Source organism: Equus przewalskii, chromosome 9 (genome assembly GCF_037783145.1).
Source record: "Equus przewalskii isolate Varuska chromosome 9, EquPr2, whole genome shotgun sequence".
Lineage (NCBI taxonomy): Eukaryota > Metazoa > Chordata > Mammalia > Perissodactyla > Equidae > Equus > Equus przewalskii.
The window spans coordinates 64,362,044-64,379,364 of NC_091839.1; the positions used below are offsets into that span (position 1 = coordinate 64,362,044).

The window sequence follows — 17,321 nt, forward strand, 5'->3', positions numbered from 1 at the left end:
GTCCATGTGGCTCTACTGCTGGAATTAATAGTTTCCTGAGTCCTACAGCTTCCTAGCTGTGGACCTTCTGCCAGAACTCTTGAAGCTGCCCTGCATGGATTAATTACCCTGCAGGGCAGCTTCCAGTGTAGGGGCTGGAAACGGAGGGGAGGGAGATGTATGTATAAAGTGGGGTTTTTTGTTTTGTTTGACTTGGGTTTTTTTCCTTCTTCATTCTTCCTCTTTTCTTATTTTTTTTTGGTGAGGAAGACTGACCCTGAGCTAACATCTGTTGCCAACCTTCCTCTTTTTGCTTGAGGAAGACTGTCCCTGAGCTAAGATCTGTGCCAATCTTCTTCTACTTTGTATGTGGGACACCACCACAGCATGGCTTGATGAGCAGTGTGTAGGTCTGTGCCCAGGATCTGAACCAGTGAACCCTGGGCCGCTGAAGTGGAGCTCGCGAACTTAACCACTGCACCACTGAGCCGACCCCTTTTTCCTTCCTATTAGATTACTCAGTCCCAACGTTTGAGAAATTAGAATTCTATAGATGTTTTGTGTGTTTAATAAGCAGCAAAAAGATTCCCTTCCCACTGTTCCTGCAAAGTGGGCATTTACATATCAAATGTAAATCTGTTTTCAAAAATATTTCTTTAAATTATTCATTTTCCAACTGCCGTCAAACCCACATTACTTATATAGTAAGACAATCTGTGCTAAATAAAGACAGAGGACCCAAGAAGTAATCACTTTTCACTGTGTTTCTCCAGAAATGCCCTGCATCTTCTTAGACTCTTAATGTTAGGCTAATACATGGTTGGTTTATGGCCTATTGTTTAGAAAATAGTTGGATTTCCCTTTGATTGTGCAGAAGAATTTAAAAAATAGCTGCTGGAACAGCAGCAAAAGAGGCATAAATATTTCTTGACAATAATCTGCCCGTTGCTATGATGTGGCTTTACTTATCTATAAATGTGTTCTTAGAATTCCTTGTTCAAAATATCTGAGGTTATGCAGAAATTCACCTCATATTATTGTGGTGGGTTGGACCTATTTTTGTCATATTATTATTAGCATTAATAAATTACATTTCATTTCAGTTATAGTGACCAACGTTTAATTTGTAAATCTTGAAATTCTCCAGCACCATATTTAAGGTAGTTTATGTTGTAAACCGAGCAGAGGTTTAGGATGGTTGCCTATAACTTTTACATGTAATTTCTTTGGGAGGAATTAAGTTTTAGTTAAATGTACTAATAGTGCCAGAAATGTGTTTTTTAATTTATTTTTTATTGAACATATTTGACATTTAACATTGTGTAAATTTAAGGAATACAGCATGTTGATTTGATACATTTATATATTGTAATATGACTGTCATTGTAATGCTGTTTGGCAGCTCTATCACATTACATAATTATCCTTTCCTTTTAGTGGTTGGAATTAAATTCTGGCCCCATGAACTCTTTGATGACTAGTACGATATTGTTATCTGTATTCATTATCCTGTGCATTAGATCTCTGTGGCTTATTTACTACTCATTGCAAGTTTGTGTCTTTAAACAACATCTATCTTATGCTCCCACCCCCATCCCCTGGTACCTACCATTTTACCCTCTGTTTTTATGAGTTTGGCTCTCCTAGATTCCACATATATCATACAGTACTTGTCTTTTTCTGTCTGATTTATCTCACTTAGCATAATGTGCTCAGTGTCCATCCATGTTGTGGCAAGTGGCAGGATGTCCTCCTTTCTCAGGGCTGAGTAATATTCCAGTGTGTGTGTGTATGTGCGTCACATCTTCTTTATCCATTCATCCGTTGATGGGCATTCAGACTGTTTCCATATCTTGGCTATTGTGAATAATGCTGCAATAAGCCTGGAGTGCAGATACAGAGATGTATTTTTAATGACTAATTTACCAGCTTTACCTCCTTCTTTCTAGACCCTTTGTTTTCTCCCTGTCCTACTCCAGGGTTGGTTTAACCTTCAGGACCCCTCATTTCTCCCTTCCAAGTCCTGGCAAGGCCAATGGGAATTTTGTGTTGTTAATTTTGTATTCATTCTCTTAAAGAGGGCCCTCCAATTATGTAAGCTTCTAGCCCGACAAAACCTGGATCCACCTCTGCTTATAACATATGAATTATTAGGATCCTTCTTAGAGGCATAGCAGAGAAAACCAAAAAACAACCACCACCACCTTGTTGCAATCTGAAATCATGAAATTAATGTGGAAAAAAAAGAGACGGTTTTTTTCCATACAGTTTCCAAAGCTGTGCCTGAACAGCTACCAGTGCGTCTGCTGGTGTATCATCTTTTCACAAAACCTTTCTTCATCATCTTGCTGGTGGGCAGATGTGTCTATAAGGCATGAGACAGCTGGCAAGATGCAGGGCGGCAGAGACAGTTTACCTCTTCCCCAGCCCCGCTTTAACAGAGGTGGCCGGCAGTGTGCTGGGAGAGGACAGCTTGGAAGAGCCCCCAGATGGGGGCTTTGCCATCAGATACTCCTCTTACTACCCTCTAGGGCTGGGACTAGGGTAAAGCAGTTGTGACATTTAGGGGGCAAAATTTATGGGGGTGCTCACTCTCAGGGTCATGCAAATGCCTCCTAATCGCTAGTCCAACTTCAGCAAACTATGTAAACCTCTCTGAGCGCTAGTTTCCTCATTAGTCAGAAACTGAGCAAGGCAGGGAAATGAAGGTGGAATTAGAAGAACAAAACTGTGACAATCAATAGCAGCAGCTGTAGCTATGGACCCTAAATCAGATCGTGAGGGTTATATAGAGTAAAATATATAAAACATACTCTACACAGCCTGAGTTTAATAGACTACTGATAAAAATCTACCTCCCCCACCCCCAGTTCCAAAAAGATAGGACCTAATGGCTTCCATTATGTAGTTTATTTAATAAAGCGTTTTGCAAAGCAGGGCCATGATGTCAAGCAGGCATCTCTCTAATCATTGAATAAATCACTTAGCAGCTTTGAGACCTTAGGCAAAATGACTTCCCTGAGACTTATTTTCCCTGATTAAGAGTGCTGTTGTGTCAAATAATATATACCTCTTCATTGTCAACATCCTCCACCAGAGTAGTACCTTTGATACAATTGATGAACCTGCATTGACACATCATTATCACCAGTAAGGGGTGGCAGGGGGTATATCAGAAATCTCTGTACCTTCCTCTCAATTTTGCTGTGAACCTAAAACTGCTTTTAAAAAATAAATTCTTCATATGTATATATATCTATCTTTATTCTTTATATGTATATCCATGAAGTGCGTGTAATACATAGATGCTCCCTGAATGGTAGCCCGCATCCCCACATGGTTCCTTCTTGTACAAGTCCTGCAGCCATGCCAGAGTGAGGCCTGCCCAACAGCGTGCTCTCACTTGACTAAAACGTATATGATTGTCAAACTGTGTTTTCAGAGAATGACGAGGAGCAGGAGGCACTGCCGTCTCTGGATAAACCTGGCTGGTACTCCCAAGGGAACGCTGCCCACCTTTATGAACTCCTGAAGAAAATGACTGGCAAACCTGAACCCAAGGTATTTTCTGATTCAGGCCAAGCCCTTGCTGCCCACTTGCAGACAGAAACCATTGTAAACTAAAACCATAATTCTAATGCGTTCAGCTTAGTTCTCTGTGAGGGAATCATCTGCCTATCTGCCAATCTCTTCTCTTACCTCTTCCACTTAAATAAGCCTCTTCTTTGTTGATGTAGACTGCATCTTTATCAGTAACAGAGAAGAGCAAAGATTCCAGGCAGGAGACCACACATCTAGAGAATACAATGGATTGGTGTGTGGGATGCCTGAGAAATTATATCCTAATAACAGTCCATCAGAAAAGTTTTTATATGTAAAACAAACAATAACTGAAATTACACTACAGACTAGCCAAAAGACACACTTACTTTTGACATCCTGACCACATGGCTGATGTTGGGCATTGTTGCATTTTTAACAGAAGAACCTTTCTTCTAAAAAATGTTTGCCAGGAGCCCCCAAGCAGGAGAGATGAGCGGGTAACTGAGCCCCGCTCCGTTGGCTCCCACGTTGCCACAGCCCCTGGGGACTCCTGAGGGGTTTAGTGGACTGACCTTCCTCACTTGGAAGTTCTGGTTCACATGCCCTTACCCTCGTTTACTCATCTGTAAATTGAGAGGTGCAGACTAGATCAGTGGGGCTTTGCCTCAGAGTTCCTGGGGCGCTTCCCAGAGTCCGCTTGCCCAACCCCACCCTCAGAGGTTCTGTGTCAGCACGTCTGAGTGGGGTGGAGAAACTCTGGAAAAGCAGTTGTGATGTGCACTCCTGCTAATCTATCCCACAGTAACAAATCGTCTCTAATATCTGACCAGTTCTTCAGTTCTAGGGGCAGGTTTCACTGTAAGCATATGGACTTTTACTTTTTCAGAAAATTGAAGAAAATCGCTTACCTTCTGCCTTCTAGCTGCAGGTGCGTTGTATAACTTCTTGGCACCCTGAGAATCAAATGGGGCAAGTTGATGATCCCCTGTGAAGTTATTTAAGGAAGTTTAAGATGTTTATGCAACTTTTATTTGTCTCACTCTGATACCTGTGGAGGAGTTTTTTTCTGCTTTCCATAAAATGAACACCCTTCTCTCTCACAGTTCTCATGTCTCAAACAGAATTTGCTGTCTGGCTTACAGGTGGTTTATTTTGGTGACAGCATGCACTCAGATATTTTCCCAGCCCGGCATTATAGTAATTGGGAGACAGTCCTTATTCTGGAAGAGCTCAGAGGGGACAGAGACGGGAAGCCTGAGGAATCAGAGCCTCTAGAGAAGAAAGGAAAATATGAGGTAAGGGTTCCCTTCAGCTCTTTCCTTGAAAGAAAAGCCCTTTATGTTTGACCTATCTTAGAATGTGCTTGTTTGTGCCAAGAGTGATGCTCTTGGCACTCATAATGATCTTTACACCATCTCAGCTCTACAGTTGATCTTGTTAAAAAGATTTTTTTGGGGGGTGGGGGTGAAAAAGATTGTCCTTGAGCTAACATCTGTGCCAGTCTTACTTTATTTTGTATGTGGGACATCGCCACAGCATGGCCTGATGAGCAGTGTGTAGGTCCACGCCCAGGATCTAAACGCACAAACCCCAGGCTGCCAAAGCAGAGCTCACGAGCTGAGCCACTGTGCCACTGGGCCAACCCCAATAATTTTTAAACAATGTCAGGATAATGCTGTTGGCCATCTGTGTGCCTTCCCTGCCCTCTGCTTTCATCCATTGCTGTGGCACCGGATGTTTTTTGGCTGACGCTAAGATGGCCAGATCCTTCACTGCAGTCATACTCCGTGTCTCTTTTGCTCGGCCATGAAGGCCCTTGTGCTCTCTCTTCATGGGTCTAACTTAACTAAATTGGAGGCTCTTTTAGACTTACTCCTGAGCTGGCCACACCACAAGAAAAAGAAAGGTGGAATAAAGATTCGAAGAGAAGACATTAAACTATTATTATTTCAGAATTATATGGTCATTAACATAGAAGACCATAGCGAATCAACAGGCTGTTATAACTGATAAGAGAGTTGTCAGAATGCAGGATCCATGTCAGCATTCAAAAATCACTCGCTTTTCTCTATACCAGCAGTAACCACTTGCAAAATGTAATGAGAAATAAATCATTTACAAAGCAACAAAAATGAATCACTGTATAGGAATTAACTTAATAAATACATAAGACTTAAATGGAGAAATTTTTAAGGCTCTATTAATTCTGAATACAATGAATAAATGAAGAGATATACCATATTTATGAATGCATGGTTTAAGTTTATATTGGTACCTGTTTTCCTCAAATTTATTTACAAAGTCAGTGTAGTGTGCAAAATCTCAGGGGGATTTTGGGTGGACCTTCACAAACTGATTCTGCATTTAGACAGAAAACTTGAAGGCCCACAAATAGTTAAGACAATTTTGTAAGAAAGGATAATGAAGGGAGGGAATCTCACCCTATCAGATACTAACCATTTTAGAAAGCTACAGTAATTTTTTAACTATAGTACTGGTGACGAAATACATAAAAAGGTCAGTGAGCAAAGAAAAAAGAACCCAGGCACCAACCCCTTTATCACATTCCGAGTTTCCACGTATGGTAGAGCGTTATCAATCAGCAGGAAAGGATAGCCAGTTCAGTAAATAGCACTGAGTAGGTGGTCTCAGTATGTGGAGAAAAATAAGATGAGTCTCTTTCTCACCCTACATGTATAAAAATAAATTATAAATGGATTATAGACCTGAAACTAGAAAATATATCTGTAAAATTAATTGAAGAAAATCTATGAAAATATTCTTGTGACCTCAGGATGGGAAGGATTTCTCAAGTTAGAACCCAAAAGAGCAACAATAAGTAGAAAAATAGATGACACTGCATCAATATTAAATATTTTTGTTCAAGATACCTGGAATACTGTTAACCAATGGGTGAAAGTCAGGGGAAAAGGTCCTTGCAGTGTCTGTTTAGATGGGACCTTATGAAATTGCCATTTTTTTTGTATGTCAAAACAGTTGAGCATCAGTACTTTCATATGGTTCAACCTAATAAAACCGACAGTGAATTTATATCTAGCCTGTAAGAAATAGAACATTCAGTAGGAAATTAGGCAAAAGGTATCAGGCACTTGACTGAAGGGGAAGGCTTGCATATGAGGGAGATGCCCATCCTCACTGGTAATCCGTGAAGTGCAAATTAAAACCATGGTGATATCGATACCACTTTAAAACCATCAGACTGATAAAACTGAGTCTGGCTTTTTAAAGTGATTTACTAATAAAATAGTCTGAGATGCATTTCTATGAGTTAACTTAGAAAAACATGAACTAGAACCAATATTGTTCACTAAAGTTTCTCTCCGTTGTGTTTGACAACTCCGTACTATAATGAAAATAAATTTTTACCTTTATTTTAGTGAACAGCTATTTGGCTTTTCAGTCAGAAACCAATACTATTTTATTTAAAATTATACCTGGAATATAATCACTACCCTTTTAGAATCCCCAAAATGAAGAATATATCTGTGACAGGGACTGTGGTTAGCCCTAAAAGAAGTGGACATACTTATCTCATTACTCCAAGGGGGTAACTAAAAAATGAAAGGTACTTGAAGAAAAAACTTTAATTTGAAAATTAGGACATAAATAGATATCTAAGGGAGAGAAAGAGTAAAGAGAGGATAGAAACTTGGTGGGAACACTTACCATTAAAGGATGATATCCATGAGATGTAGAGCCCTAAGCAAAAGAGGAGTATTCCTTGTTGATGTATTCAAGAAATGGCATGATTCTTTTGATTAGTGATATGTGTATATATTTTTTATATTTGAGAAAATGAGTCATTAAAAACCTCAGTATCAGAATGAACAAAGATTGGCATCTGTCTCAGTCCATTTGGGCTGCTCTAACAAAACACCATAGACTGGGTGGCTTATGAGCAACATTTATCTCTCATGGTTCTAGAGGCTCGTGAGTCCAAGATCATGTTTGCTGGCTGATTCAGTGTCTGGTGAGGACCTGCTTCCTCGCAGATCACCATCCTCTCCCTGCATCCTCAGAACAGGGAAGCTAGCTCTCTGGGGTCTCTTGTATAAGGGCACTAACCTCATTCAGGAAGGCGCCACCCTCATGACCTAAGCACCTCCCAAAAGCTCCACTTCCTAATACCATCACCTTGGGAGTTGGGATTTCAACATAGGAATTTTGGAGGGACGCCAACATTTAGAGTACAGCAGCAACCATGTTACATTGAACCAGAAGGGGCAGACAGGTTTGTTTTCCTCTTCATAGGAATAGGGAGCAGCCTAGATTCTGCCCCTGCAGTGTTTGCAGAACCATTGTCTACACATAGTACATGTGATGTGAGTCATTTCTTCTTAGACTCATTATTTTAGAAAAGATAATGAACTAAGTAAAGAAAAGTTACCCTTAAAATTGCTCTTTAAACTTTGAGAAATTATATTTGAATAAACCTTAAATGTACACACAGAGGCATAGATACCTGTATTCCTTACTGCTCTTAAATATCTTCGCTGAAATCCGAATAGGTTCTTGCTGATTTCCACTATCATCTGAAAAAATATATTTGCATCTTGCTTCACAAAATGAGTTCCAGCACAGATAGTCTTGAATCTAGAGGAATATTTGGGACTTGCTGCTGCTCCAAAATGAAATTTTCATCAGAAAAGGATGACAGATTTTATAATCCAGATTATGTGGATGTGGTAGGATTTTTTTCAATTTTTAATTTTATACCATATCCATAGAACACTGAGAAGTATTTTTAAATAAGTCTTTTACTTGGTCTATAATTTTTATGTGCCTGCTCTGTCCTAGGCACTAAGCCTTAAAAATACAGTAATACGTAAGAAAGTTCCTAACCTTATATAGTTCATAATCTATCAAGGGTGAAAAGTAAATAGTATGATAATTGCAAGATAGCATGAGAAGTAGGATATTAGGGATAAACTCAGAGAGTGGGAGGATGAAGGAAGAGACCTAATCCAACCTGACTGTGGGAGCTCAAGGAAAAAACCCTGGATGGTGTCCAGGCCAGATCACAAAGGATGAGAAGGGGTTCCCAAACAAAACCAAGGAGGATACTTTAAAGGACTTCTAAGCATTGTTTTACTTTTTATATAGCATACAGGCTAGTTAAAGGTAAACAACTGAAATTCTACAGTTTTTCTGTTTTGATTTACTTAGTGGGGGAAAAAAATCTTAGAATGAGAATGAACACCAGTTAATCAGTTTTCATTATTCTGTCTCTTGTTTCAGGGACCAAAGGCAAAGCCTCTCTATACATTATCTAAAACATGGGGCTCTTTTTTTATTGATTCAGTTTCCGGACTGGAAAATACAGAAGACTCCTTGGTTTATACTTGGTCTTGTAAGAGAATCAGCACTTACAGCACTATTGCAATTCCAAGTATTGAAGCAATAGCAGGTAAGTGGGAAAATACTTACAAAGGTTTACCTGAGGAGCTGGCCCCATGGCTGAGAGGTTAAGTTCGCGCTCTCCACTGTGGCGGCCCAGGGTTTCACTGGTTCGAATCCTGGGCATGGATATGGCACTGCTCGTCAAGCCATGCTGAGGCAGCATCCCACATGCCACAACTAGAAGGACTCACAACGAAGAATATACAACTACGTACTGGGGGGCTTTGCAGAGAAAAAGGAAAAAAATTAAAAAACTTAAAAAAAAAAAAGGTTTACCTGATACTGGACAGTAAAGAACTCAAGTACTAGAATTCTTTCTTTTAAAAGAAGAAAATCTTCCCATGATATTTATCTGTTTTTCTTGGAAAGCATCTAGGTATGGCAACCTGGGTAATTAGGATCTTCTGTCTGCTGGAGTCAACTACAAATGCTGGACAGTTATTCTTTTTTAAGTCTGCTTGGTGTCATAGGATGAAGGTAGAGAAAAATTAACAGAACAAGATGTTAAGGAGGCTAAGAAAAGTGAACCTGATTTTAGGGGCTGCTTTTCCCCCTGTGTGTTTGCTAATTCAAGAACGGGCACCAACAAAAGTGAGTGGGCCTTTCAGTAGCTTCATGAACCCACAGGGGTAGAAAGTGGAGGGAAGGGCCTGCCAAAGGAGGGGTGAGCCTTATGGACTCTCTCAGTCTGTGTTGAGATCCTGATGGAGTTTACCTTTGAGTAAGGATGAATTGGAAGTAGGCATACACAGGGAATGAAGCTCAGCTTTAAATAGGCTGAATCCCTAAAATTGGATTGAGAAGATTTCTAGATTGGTAGTGCCCCAAGGCACCTGTTAGAAACCACTGAATATTCTCCTTTGAGGAAGATACCATTCTAGGACTCAAATTATTACTAAAAACAATTAATATAAGGTTTGGCACATAATAAAAAATATACAGGCACACAAGGATTTGAGACTACACTAACAGAAATAACCAAGTTTACTATGGTCAAGTACAGAAAGGAAAAGAACAAGAAATTTGGTAGAGACATAAAAACTATACAAAGAATGGAAATTCTAAAATCAAAATATTGAAAAGTCAAAATTAAGAACTTAATGGATCATTTTAAAAGTAGATTAAACACAGTTGAAAAGTGAATTAGTGCACTGGAAAATAGGCCAAAAGAAAATATGCAGAATGAAGCATGAAGAGAAAAAAGCATACAGAAGATACAGAAGAGGAACTAAAAGAAATAGGAGATACATTGAGAAGAAATAAGATTTCTATCATTGGACTCCCAGGGGATGAGAGAATAAGCCAAAAGCAACAGCTACAAACTTTCCAAAAATGATGAAAGAAAATAAGCCAAAGATTTAAGAAGCCCAAAGAACTGAACCAAAATAAATAAAAAGAAATCCTAAGTTAACTCCTAAAAATCAAAGACAATTAAGAAATATTAAAAGCAGGGGGCCAGCCTGGTGGCGCAGCAGTTAAGTGCACACGTTCAGCTTTGGCAGCCCAGGGTTCGCCTGTTCGGATCCTGGGTGCGAACTTGGCACCACTTGGCACGCCATGCTGTGGTAGGCATCCCATGTGTAAAGTAGAGGAAGATGGGCGTGCATGTTAGCTCAGGGCCAGGCTTCCTCAGCAAAAAGAGGAGGATTGGCAGTAGTTAGCTCAGGGCTAATCTTCCTCAAAAAAGAAAAGAAAAAAAGAAATATTAAAAGCAGCCAGAGATTAGAGACAGACTGATTTCAAAGGAATAAGAGTTAGACTGACATCTGACTTCTCCCAGAAACAAAAGAAGCCAAAAGATAATTGCTGGAAGAAAATGGCTCCCTATCTTGATGGGATTCTATGCCCGGTAAAGATAACATTAAAAAATAAAGAAAAATATTTTTAGACAGAAAAAAATGGAGGAAATATATCCCTAGAAGATCTGCACTGAAGCAAATACTAAAGGGTATTGTTCCTCAGGCCAAAGTAAGAATGATCCCTGTTGGAAGACTGGAGACGCAAGAAGGAATATACAGCAGCCAGAGATAGATATGTGAATATATTAAAGTGAAGTTTGCTGTTAGAAACAATAAAGAAAAAAGTTCCATGGAGTTGACATAAAGATAAAATTTTAAAACATGACGCCAACAGCATATAAATCCCAAAGGGGGACAGCTGGAGTTAACGTGTTCTAACATCCTTGTCCTATATGGTAAAGGATAAGAGTATGTTAGATATTGATAAGTCAGAAATGCACGTTGTCATCTCTAAGATGACTACTAAAAGAACTGTAATAATATGCATACCGAGCTAATTATGTAAAGTAATTTTAAAATCCAAAAGGAAACAAAAATGGGGGAGAAAAGAGAATATTAAGAATAAGCAGGACCAATGGAGAGCATTTAGTAAAATGATAGATTTAAATCTGAGTAAATACATTAAATATAGGTGGCTAAATACTTCAATTAAAAGCCTGAATGAGGGGCTGGCCCCGTGGCGCAGCGGTTAAGTGCGCACGTTCTGCTTTGGCGGCCCGGGGTTCACCGGTTCGGATCCCTGGTGCGGACATGGCACCACTTGGCAAGCCATGCTGTAGCAGGCGTCCCACGTATAAAGTAGAGGAAGATGGGCGTGGATCTTAGCTCAGGGCCAGTCTTCCTCAGCGAAAAGAGGAGGATTGGCAGCACTTAGCTCAGGGTTAATCTTCCTCAAAAAAAAAAAAGCCTGAATGAAATAACAAAAGCCAACCATGGGCTCTTCATAAGAGAGACATCTGAAACATAAGGACATGGAAAGTTTGAGTATTAAAACATGGAAAGAGATACTACTCTGATAACAGTAACCAAAAGAAAGTTAGAGTTAGCTATATTAATGTGAAACAAAGTAGACATTAAGGAAAAAATCCATTATAACATGAAAGAGAATCACTTCATAATAACAAATTGTTTTCAGAAATTGCAAACTGAAAGTCTCGGGTATTCACCAGGCCCTCTCCTCTCTCAGGTCAAAATTTAATCCCTCCCTGTTTTCCCAGTACCAAGAAACTGCTGAAAGATCCACTCTGCTTTCAAGAGGCCTGTGCTTCTGCTTGCTTCTTAGTTCCCCGAAGTTCCTTTCAGGATTTGGCAAAGGGCTTGAGGAGAAAACCAGCAGAGTCCGGTTCTCCACCCCTTCCTTTCTAGCAGATTCCCTGCCCCTCCATTTTTGTTTCTGCCGTCCTTCAAGACTGCCCAAAGCTCTGCTACTGGTTTTTCTGCTGCTGTAACTACCCCACCTTCAGCCAGAGTCCCGGTGCCTAAGGGGAAAGCTGTGGCAGAATGTGGGCTCACTGCTCTGCTTGTAATTCCGGGCCAGGAATTGTGTGTCCTCAGGCCTTAGTTGGCTCTTCAGCTCTCCAATGACTTGACTCTGATGTTTGTATTTTATTCAGCTCTTCTAGGTGTCTCAGCTCCAATTTAAAAGTGGTAGTCTACTTAAGTTTTTTGAACCTCAGATTCTTCTTTCCTAAATTGGGGATATTTCCAGGCTGCATTTCTCCCCTCATAAGATGGATGTAAGAGAAAGTAAAGCAAGATATTTATCTGAATTATTGATAGGATGATGATGATGATGACCCCAAGATATGTTTGACCTTCCAAAAGGTCCTTCCTCTGTGCCAGTATACAAATCCAATGTCAGTATATCCACGCATTGAAATCATCTCTCGTTCTCATTGGTTTCAAAAAGAATGGTTTTTCAATTTGTTCCATGCTTGCACACATAAAATTAAAGAAAAATAATCTAAAGATATTTCTTCCTTTTACTATTTTTCCTTTTAAAGAAATGGACCTTGTAACTTAGAGGGGTCAGCCCACAATTAAACTATTATTTTCATTTTTTATATTTCACTCTTCCTTTCTTTCAAAGTGTTTCAAATTTACAGTAAGAGAATAGGGTAGTATGATAATGGAAGTCACTGAGTTATTCTAAAGTAGCTGAATAAAAACTGTTTAATGGGATATGGTTGTGAAATAGTAAAAAAGTCAAAGAAAGTGAATCTCCATTGTTCCACGATTTAAATATTTCTCCAAAGAATTGGAAAATAACCCCCTCTCTATCTTCTGGGGTAAGAACTCTCCTTCAAGAAGCAATAACATCAGTGTACCTCCCATTTTCGTTTTCCAAAAGCTTTCTTCCACAGCAACTTGGAAAAGAACTTGGCAGGTCATTTTTCTTCTGTTTAACTTTTCTCAGGAGAAAATATTAAGTGGGACTTACCAGTAGTCAAACAAAGCCAAGCAAGTACCAGTTTCTTTGTGGGGAAAGAATGAGAGTGGGTGTGTCATATTCACTTGTTGATTTTGATGTCCAAGACAGTTCCTCAAAAAGCAAAGTATTAGTCTCCCTCTAAGTTAGCATTCATTGCTATGATCACATTCTTATAAAGAAGTTATATCTCACACAGAACTTTAAATTGATGATTTCAGTAACATATTCAGTAAAGTTGGATAGTCCTATATAATTTACCTCCAAGGAAGAAAAACGACTGGAAGAAAAGTGATGTGATGGCCATGGCTTTGGACATACTGAAGATAGACTAGACTCTTTATATAAATGTTATCCTGCTAATATCTTAAAAAAAAAAGTCCCAAAGTTGTTCTGTTTCTATCTGTTATATTATTTTACATTGAACTTACTGTTTAAGAATATTTGTTCCTTTTGGTTCACTTCATTGAATTGTTAGATAATATGGTTGATATTACAGTATATTTAGTACATGGAGTTTAATAGAACATTGTTGTAGTAAACAAGAATTTGGTTGTCTACCTTTCTCTTTTCTTCTGAATATATAGTCAGCACCCAACAGTGACTTTCCTGTAACAGAGATGGAATGTTTCCCTCTTGCTGAGGCCCAGTCTGGAGATCCTTGTTTTACCAGAATCGTCATCTAATCTCAGTCTGGCTGTTCCATGCCCAAATTTCTTAACCGTAGTAGACCTTTTTGGCTACCTGAGAGAGAGAATAAAATTTTTGTTTTAAGTGAGATGGGAGGTGAAAAACAAACACGATCGTCTCCCTTTGCCTCTTAAAACCTTTTTGTATTCATTTAATGTTTCTTTATTCCTGGATATTCTGTTAGACTTGGTTATCTCATTGAAATCTAAATGCATATAAGCCATTGTTATGGATGTTATAAGTCTGCACTTATTAGCCATATACATTAAAATAGTGGTTGGTTTATAAGCATTTTGATACCGTAATCATTTTTAACCCTATAATAATGGCTACACAGAGAACTAAACACTTGCTTTAGGAAATGTATAGGAAAGTCAGAGAAACAGGTGGCTGGCTTAACTCTTAGCCTGTATCATTTTGGTGGCTTATGAGAAATCCAGGACTTCAGATACATAATTTTAATAACTCAGTTTACTCTCCAATGCCTTTAAGGCACAGCTCAAAATACGCTCCAGCTCACTGAGCACTGAAGACCGATGTAATTCACTGATACTGGATGTTTTGCTGTTTACGGTAATCTTCACTTTCTGTGGCATCAGAAAGGCAGTGTTCCTTCACAATCTCTAGTACTAGTTGTCTACTCATAAGGATTAACTGCTTGGGCCTTGATGATTCTCAGTGGCATTTAATAGAAAGTATAGTGTTTCTGCTAGTGTCATTTTCAAAATACTCAGTACTACCAAATGATGTTTTATTTGTGAAATAAGGATTACTGCCCAGTATCTATACATGTGGCATGAATGTCATAACATGACATATATCATAGTGTTTTGCTTGTAATATTTCTGGTAACATTTCCTTGAAGAAATTTGGGAAGAAAATATCTGAAGGCTAGCTTTTGAGACATGTGAAGATGTCGCAATGTCCTACCATCAATAAAGTATGCATTTTATGTTCTCTCCCTATTCCCCTTGTTACTGTGTGTGGGTGTAATGTTTACAATATGGAAAGTTATCACATTGTGCTTATTAAATCCTTATTTAGCTAAGCATTCAAAGATGATTCATAGCAACACGTTATTACCAAGGGCTATGAAGATTACTACTTCTCATTTACCAGTTACATGATCCCCTGAGGTAGGGCCTGAGAGATATTTTAATTTAAAAAAAAATCAGATGAGCATCCCTATTTTATGTGTTAACTTTTGTGTGGAGAGTATTAAAATTAAACTCACTAGTTAGAGCTCTAAGAGGATTTGTAATTTCTCTAGATGTAGTCTGACTTAAATTATGATTGTAAACTTTATAGGGAAAGACATCTACACTCTTCATCCTAGGTGCAACCTATCCAGGCGAGAAAAGAATATTAAAATTAGGAAACTCTAAAAAATAAGTTTTTTATCAATGACTATCAAATTTTGATTTGTTTATACTTATAGAAGGCCTTTTGAGATCTTCAGAATAATCAAATCTTTTTTTTTTTTTTTCACTTTTTTTTCAGAATTACCCCTGGACTACAAATTTACCAGGTTCTCTTCAAATAGTTCAAAAACGGCTGGCTACTATCCATACCCTCCATTGGTCTTATCAAATAATGAGAAACTGACAACCAAATAAATTATCTTTACTAAAAAGTGAAGTGAAGAACCATATATGCAGCAAATGTCCTATAAAGATGTTAATTTTCAAGAAACACTGTAAAATGCCTTAGAGGAACAAATTCATATTGAAAATTGACCAAGACATTGATATGTTTTTCCATAGGACTGCTTTCCATATGGATCATCTTCACGCCCAGGAACTCTCAGCTTATTAAAATTTCAGTATCTTAGAACTGAAAAGAACCTTATTCATATTTTCTATACCAATAGTTCTGAGATGAGAATTCGTCTGGGGAGTTATACGTATATACATACACACACATATTTACACATATGCCTAGACAGTGGTTCTCGAAGTGTGGTCCCGAAACCACCACCATAGCATCACCTGAGAACTTGATAGAAATGCATATTTGCAGACTCTACCCCAGACCTACAGAATCAGAAACTCTGGGAATGGGCCCCACGCAATCTGTGTTAAATTACAGTGTGATTCACCCTAAATTTGAGAACCACTGGCTAGACTGTCACCTCCAGAGATTCGTTTAATTGGTCTGGGAATATAGATGAGCATTGGCTTCTCTTCCAGGCCCCAGAAAATGCAGCCAGAATTGAGAAGAACTGATTTACACCTGTTCCTTCAATTTATAGCCAAGAACACTGGGTCCAGTGACATTAAACTATTTTTCCAAGCTGTCAGGTTTTATGCTATTGTTGTGTTTTCCCAAAAAAAAGGAAATAAAGAGACATGATTTCTTCTGAGACCACACAGCCAGTATGGGCAGAGATGATATGAGAAGCCAATTATTTCAACTTCCGATGTTACCCATTAGGGTTTTCTCCTTCCTAATAATGTTAAAGGCTGTTTCATTCATTTTCCTTCACTTTAAGGCATGTATTCTCAATGGGACAAAAATTGGTTCGTAAGGGGAAAAAAACTCTTAGATGATGCAATGGATTGTGGCCTTCCAAAGCTCAACCCTACCCAATAAAGTCTTATTCCTTAGTATTAATTTCTCACATTAGGGAGAAATGTAATTTAAAGTTAAATTTATTAATTTAATTTAAATTTAATTTTTCTCCTTGGAATGGGGGATGATAATGAAAAAAAGGTTGAGAAAAGTTGCTTTAAGGGATTTATAGTTATATTACAATCTGGGATTATTGTGTTCTGTGTGCTATGTATACCACGTATGTATAGTCATATTAGTAGCTATTTGTTGCAAGATGTTTGGAGCCAGATAATGTTTACAATATAAATTCCTGGCTACTCTTATGCTGTAATTTCACTGTGTGCATCATGGACAGTATCAGAAAACATGCTGGTAACTATCATTATTTTACTTGGATTGCAGCAGAGAATTTAGCATACTGATGCATGTAGTGAAAAGATAAATATTTTGTTAAATTTTTAAATGCTCAAATAACCTCCAATATATTGTGAGGATAAGTATCTCAGGGTAGATAAACAGTTACTGAAATTTTTTCCTCAAAGTCAGTAGCTTTGTTTGCTCTCTACTACTAAGTATACAACAATGTATTTGAAATTGACTTCCAAAATCTCATTGGAATATGATAATGAGCATACGCAATCAAGCTTAGAGCTAAATGAAAGATGCTGTCTCATGTATACTGTCAATAGACATTTGATTTCTTTTAAAAATAAAGCTATTTTTCCTTATTCATGTTTATTTTGTCAATGGCAAAGAATAATACATCTTTAAGTGCCTATAAACTGCTGTTGTTAATATGAAAAATGAGAACTCCAAAATAAGAAGTTAATTGCACTTTTTTGGCCACTAAAGAGTGGAAAAAAAATTCAAGTCAGAAGTTCTAGTCCTGCTTTTACCAGTACCTACCC

The 17,321-nt window shown here is 38.3% G+C and overlaps 1 protein-coding gene across 4 annotated transcripts in view; it reads left to right on the forward strand.

The window, feature by feature from the left end:
* Positions 1-17,141, forward strand: part of NT5DC1 (5'-nucleotidase domain containing 1) — a 126,336-nt gene extending 109,195 nt beyond the window's left edge. For all 4 annotated transcript variants that reach the window (XM_070556862.1, XM_070556860.1, XM_070556861.1 and 1 more), the window contains 4 exons: positions 3,422-3,540; positions 4,665-4,817; positions 8,782-8,950; positions 15,361-17,141. In XM_070556862.1, coding sequence (XP_070412963.1) covers positions 3,422-3,540; positions 4,665-4,817; positions 8,782-8,950; positions 15,361-15,476 — 557 coding nt within the window. In that variant the 3' untranslated portion in view covers positions 15,477-17,141. The remainder of the gene's footprint in view (positions 1-3,421; positions 3,541-4,664; positions 4,818-8,781; positions 8,951-15,360) is intronic.
* Positions 17,142-17,321: the final 180 nt, after the last annotated feature.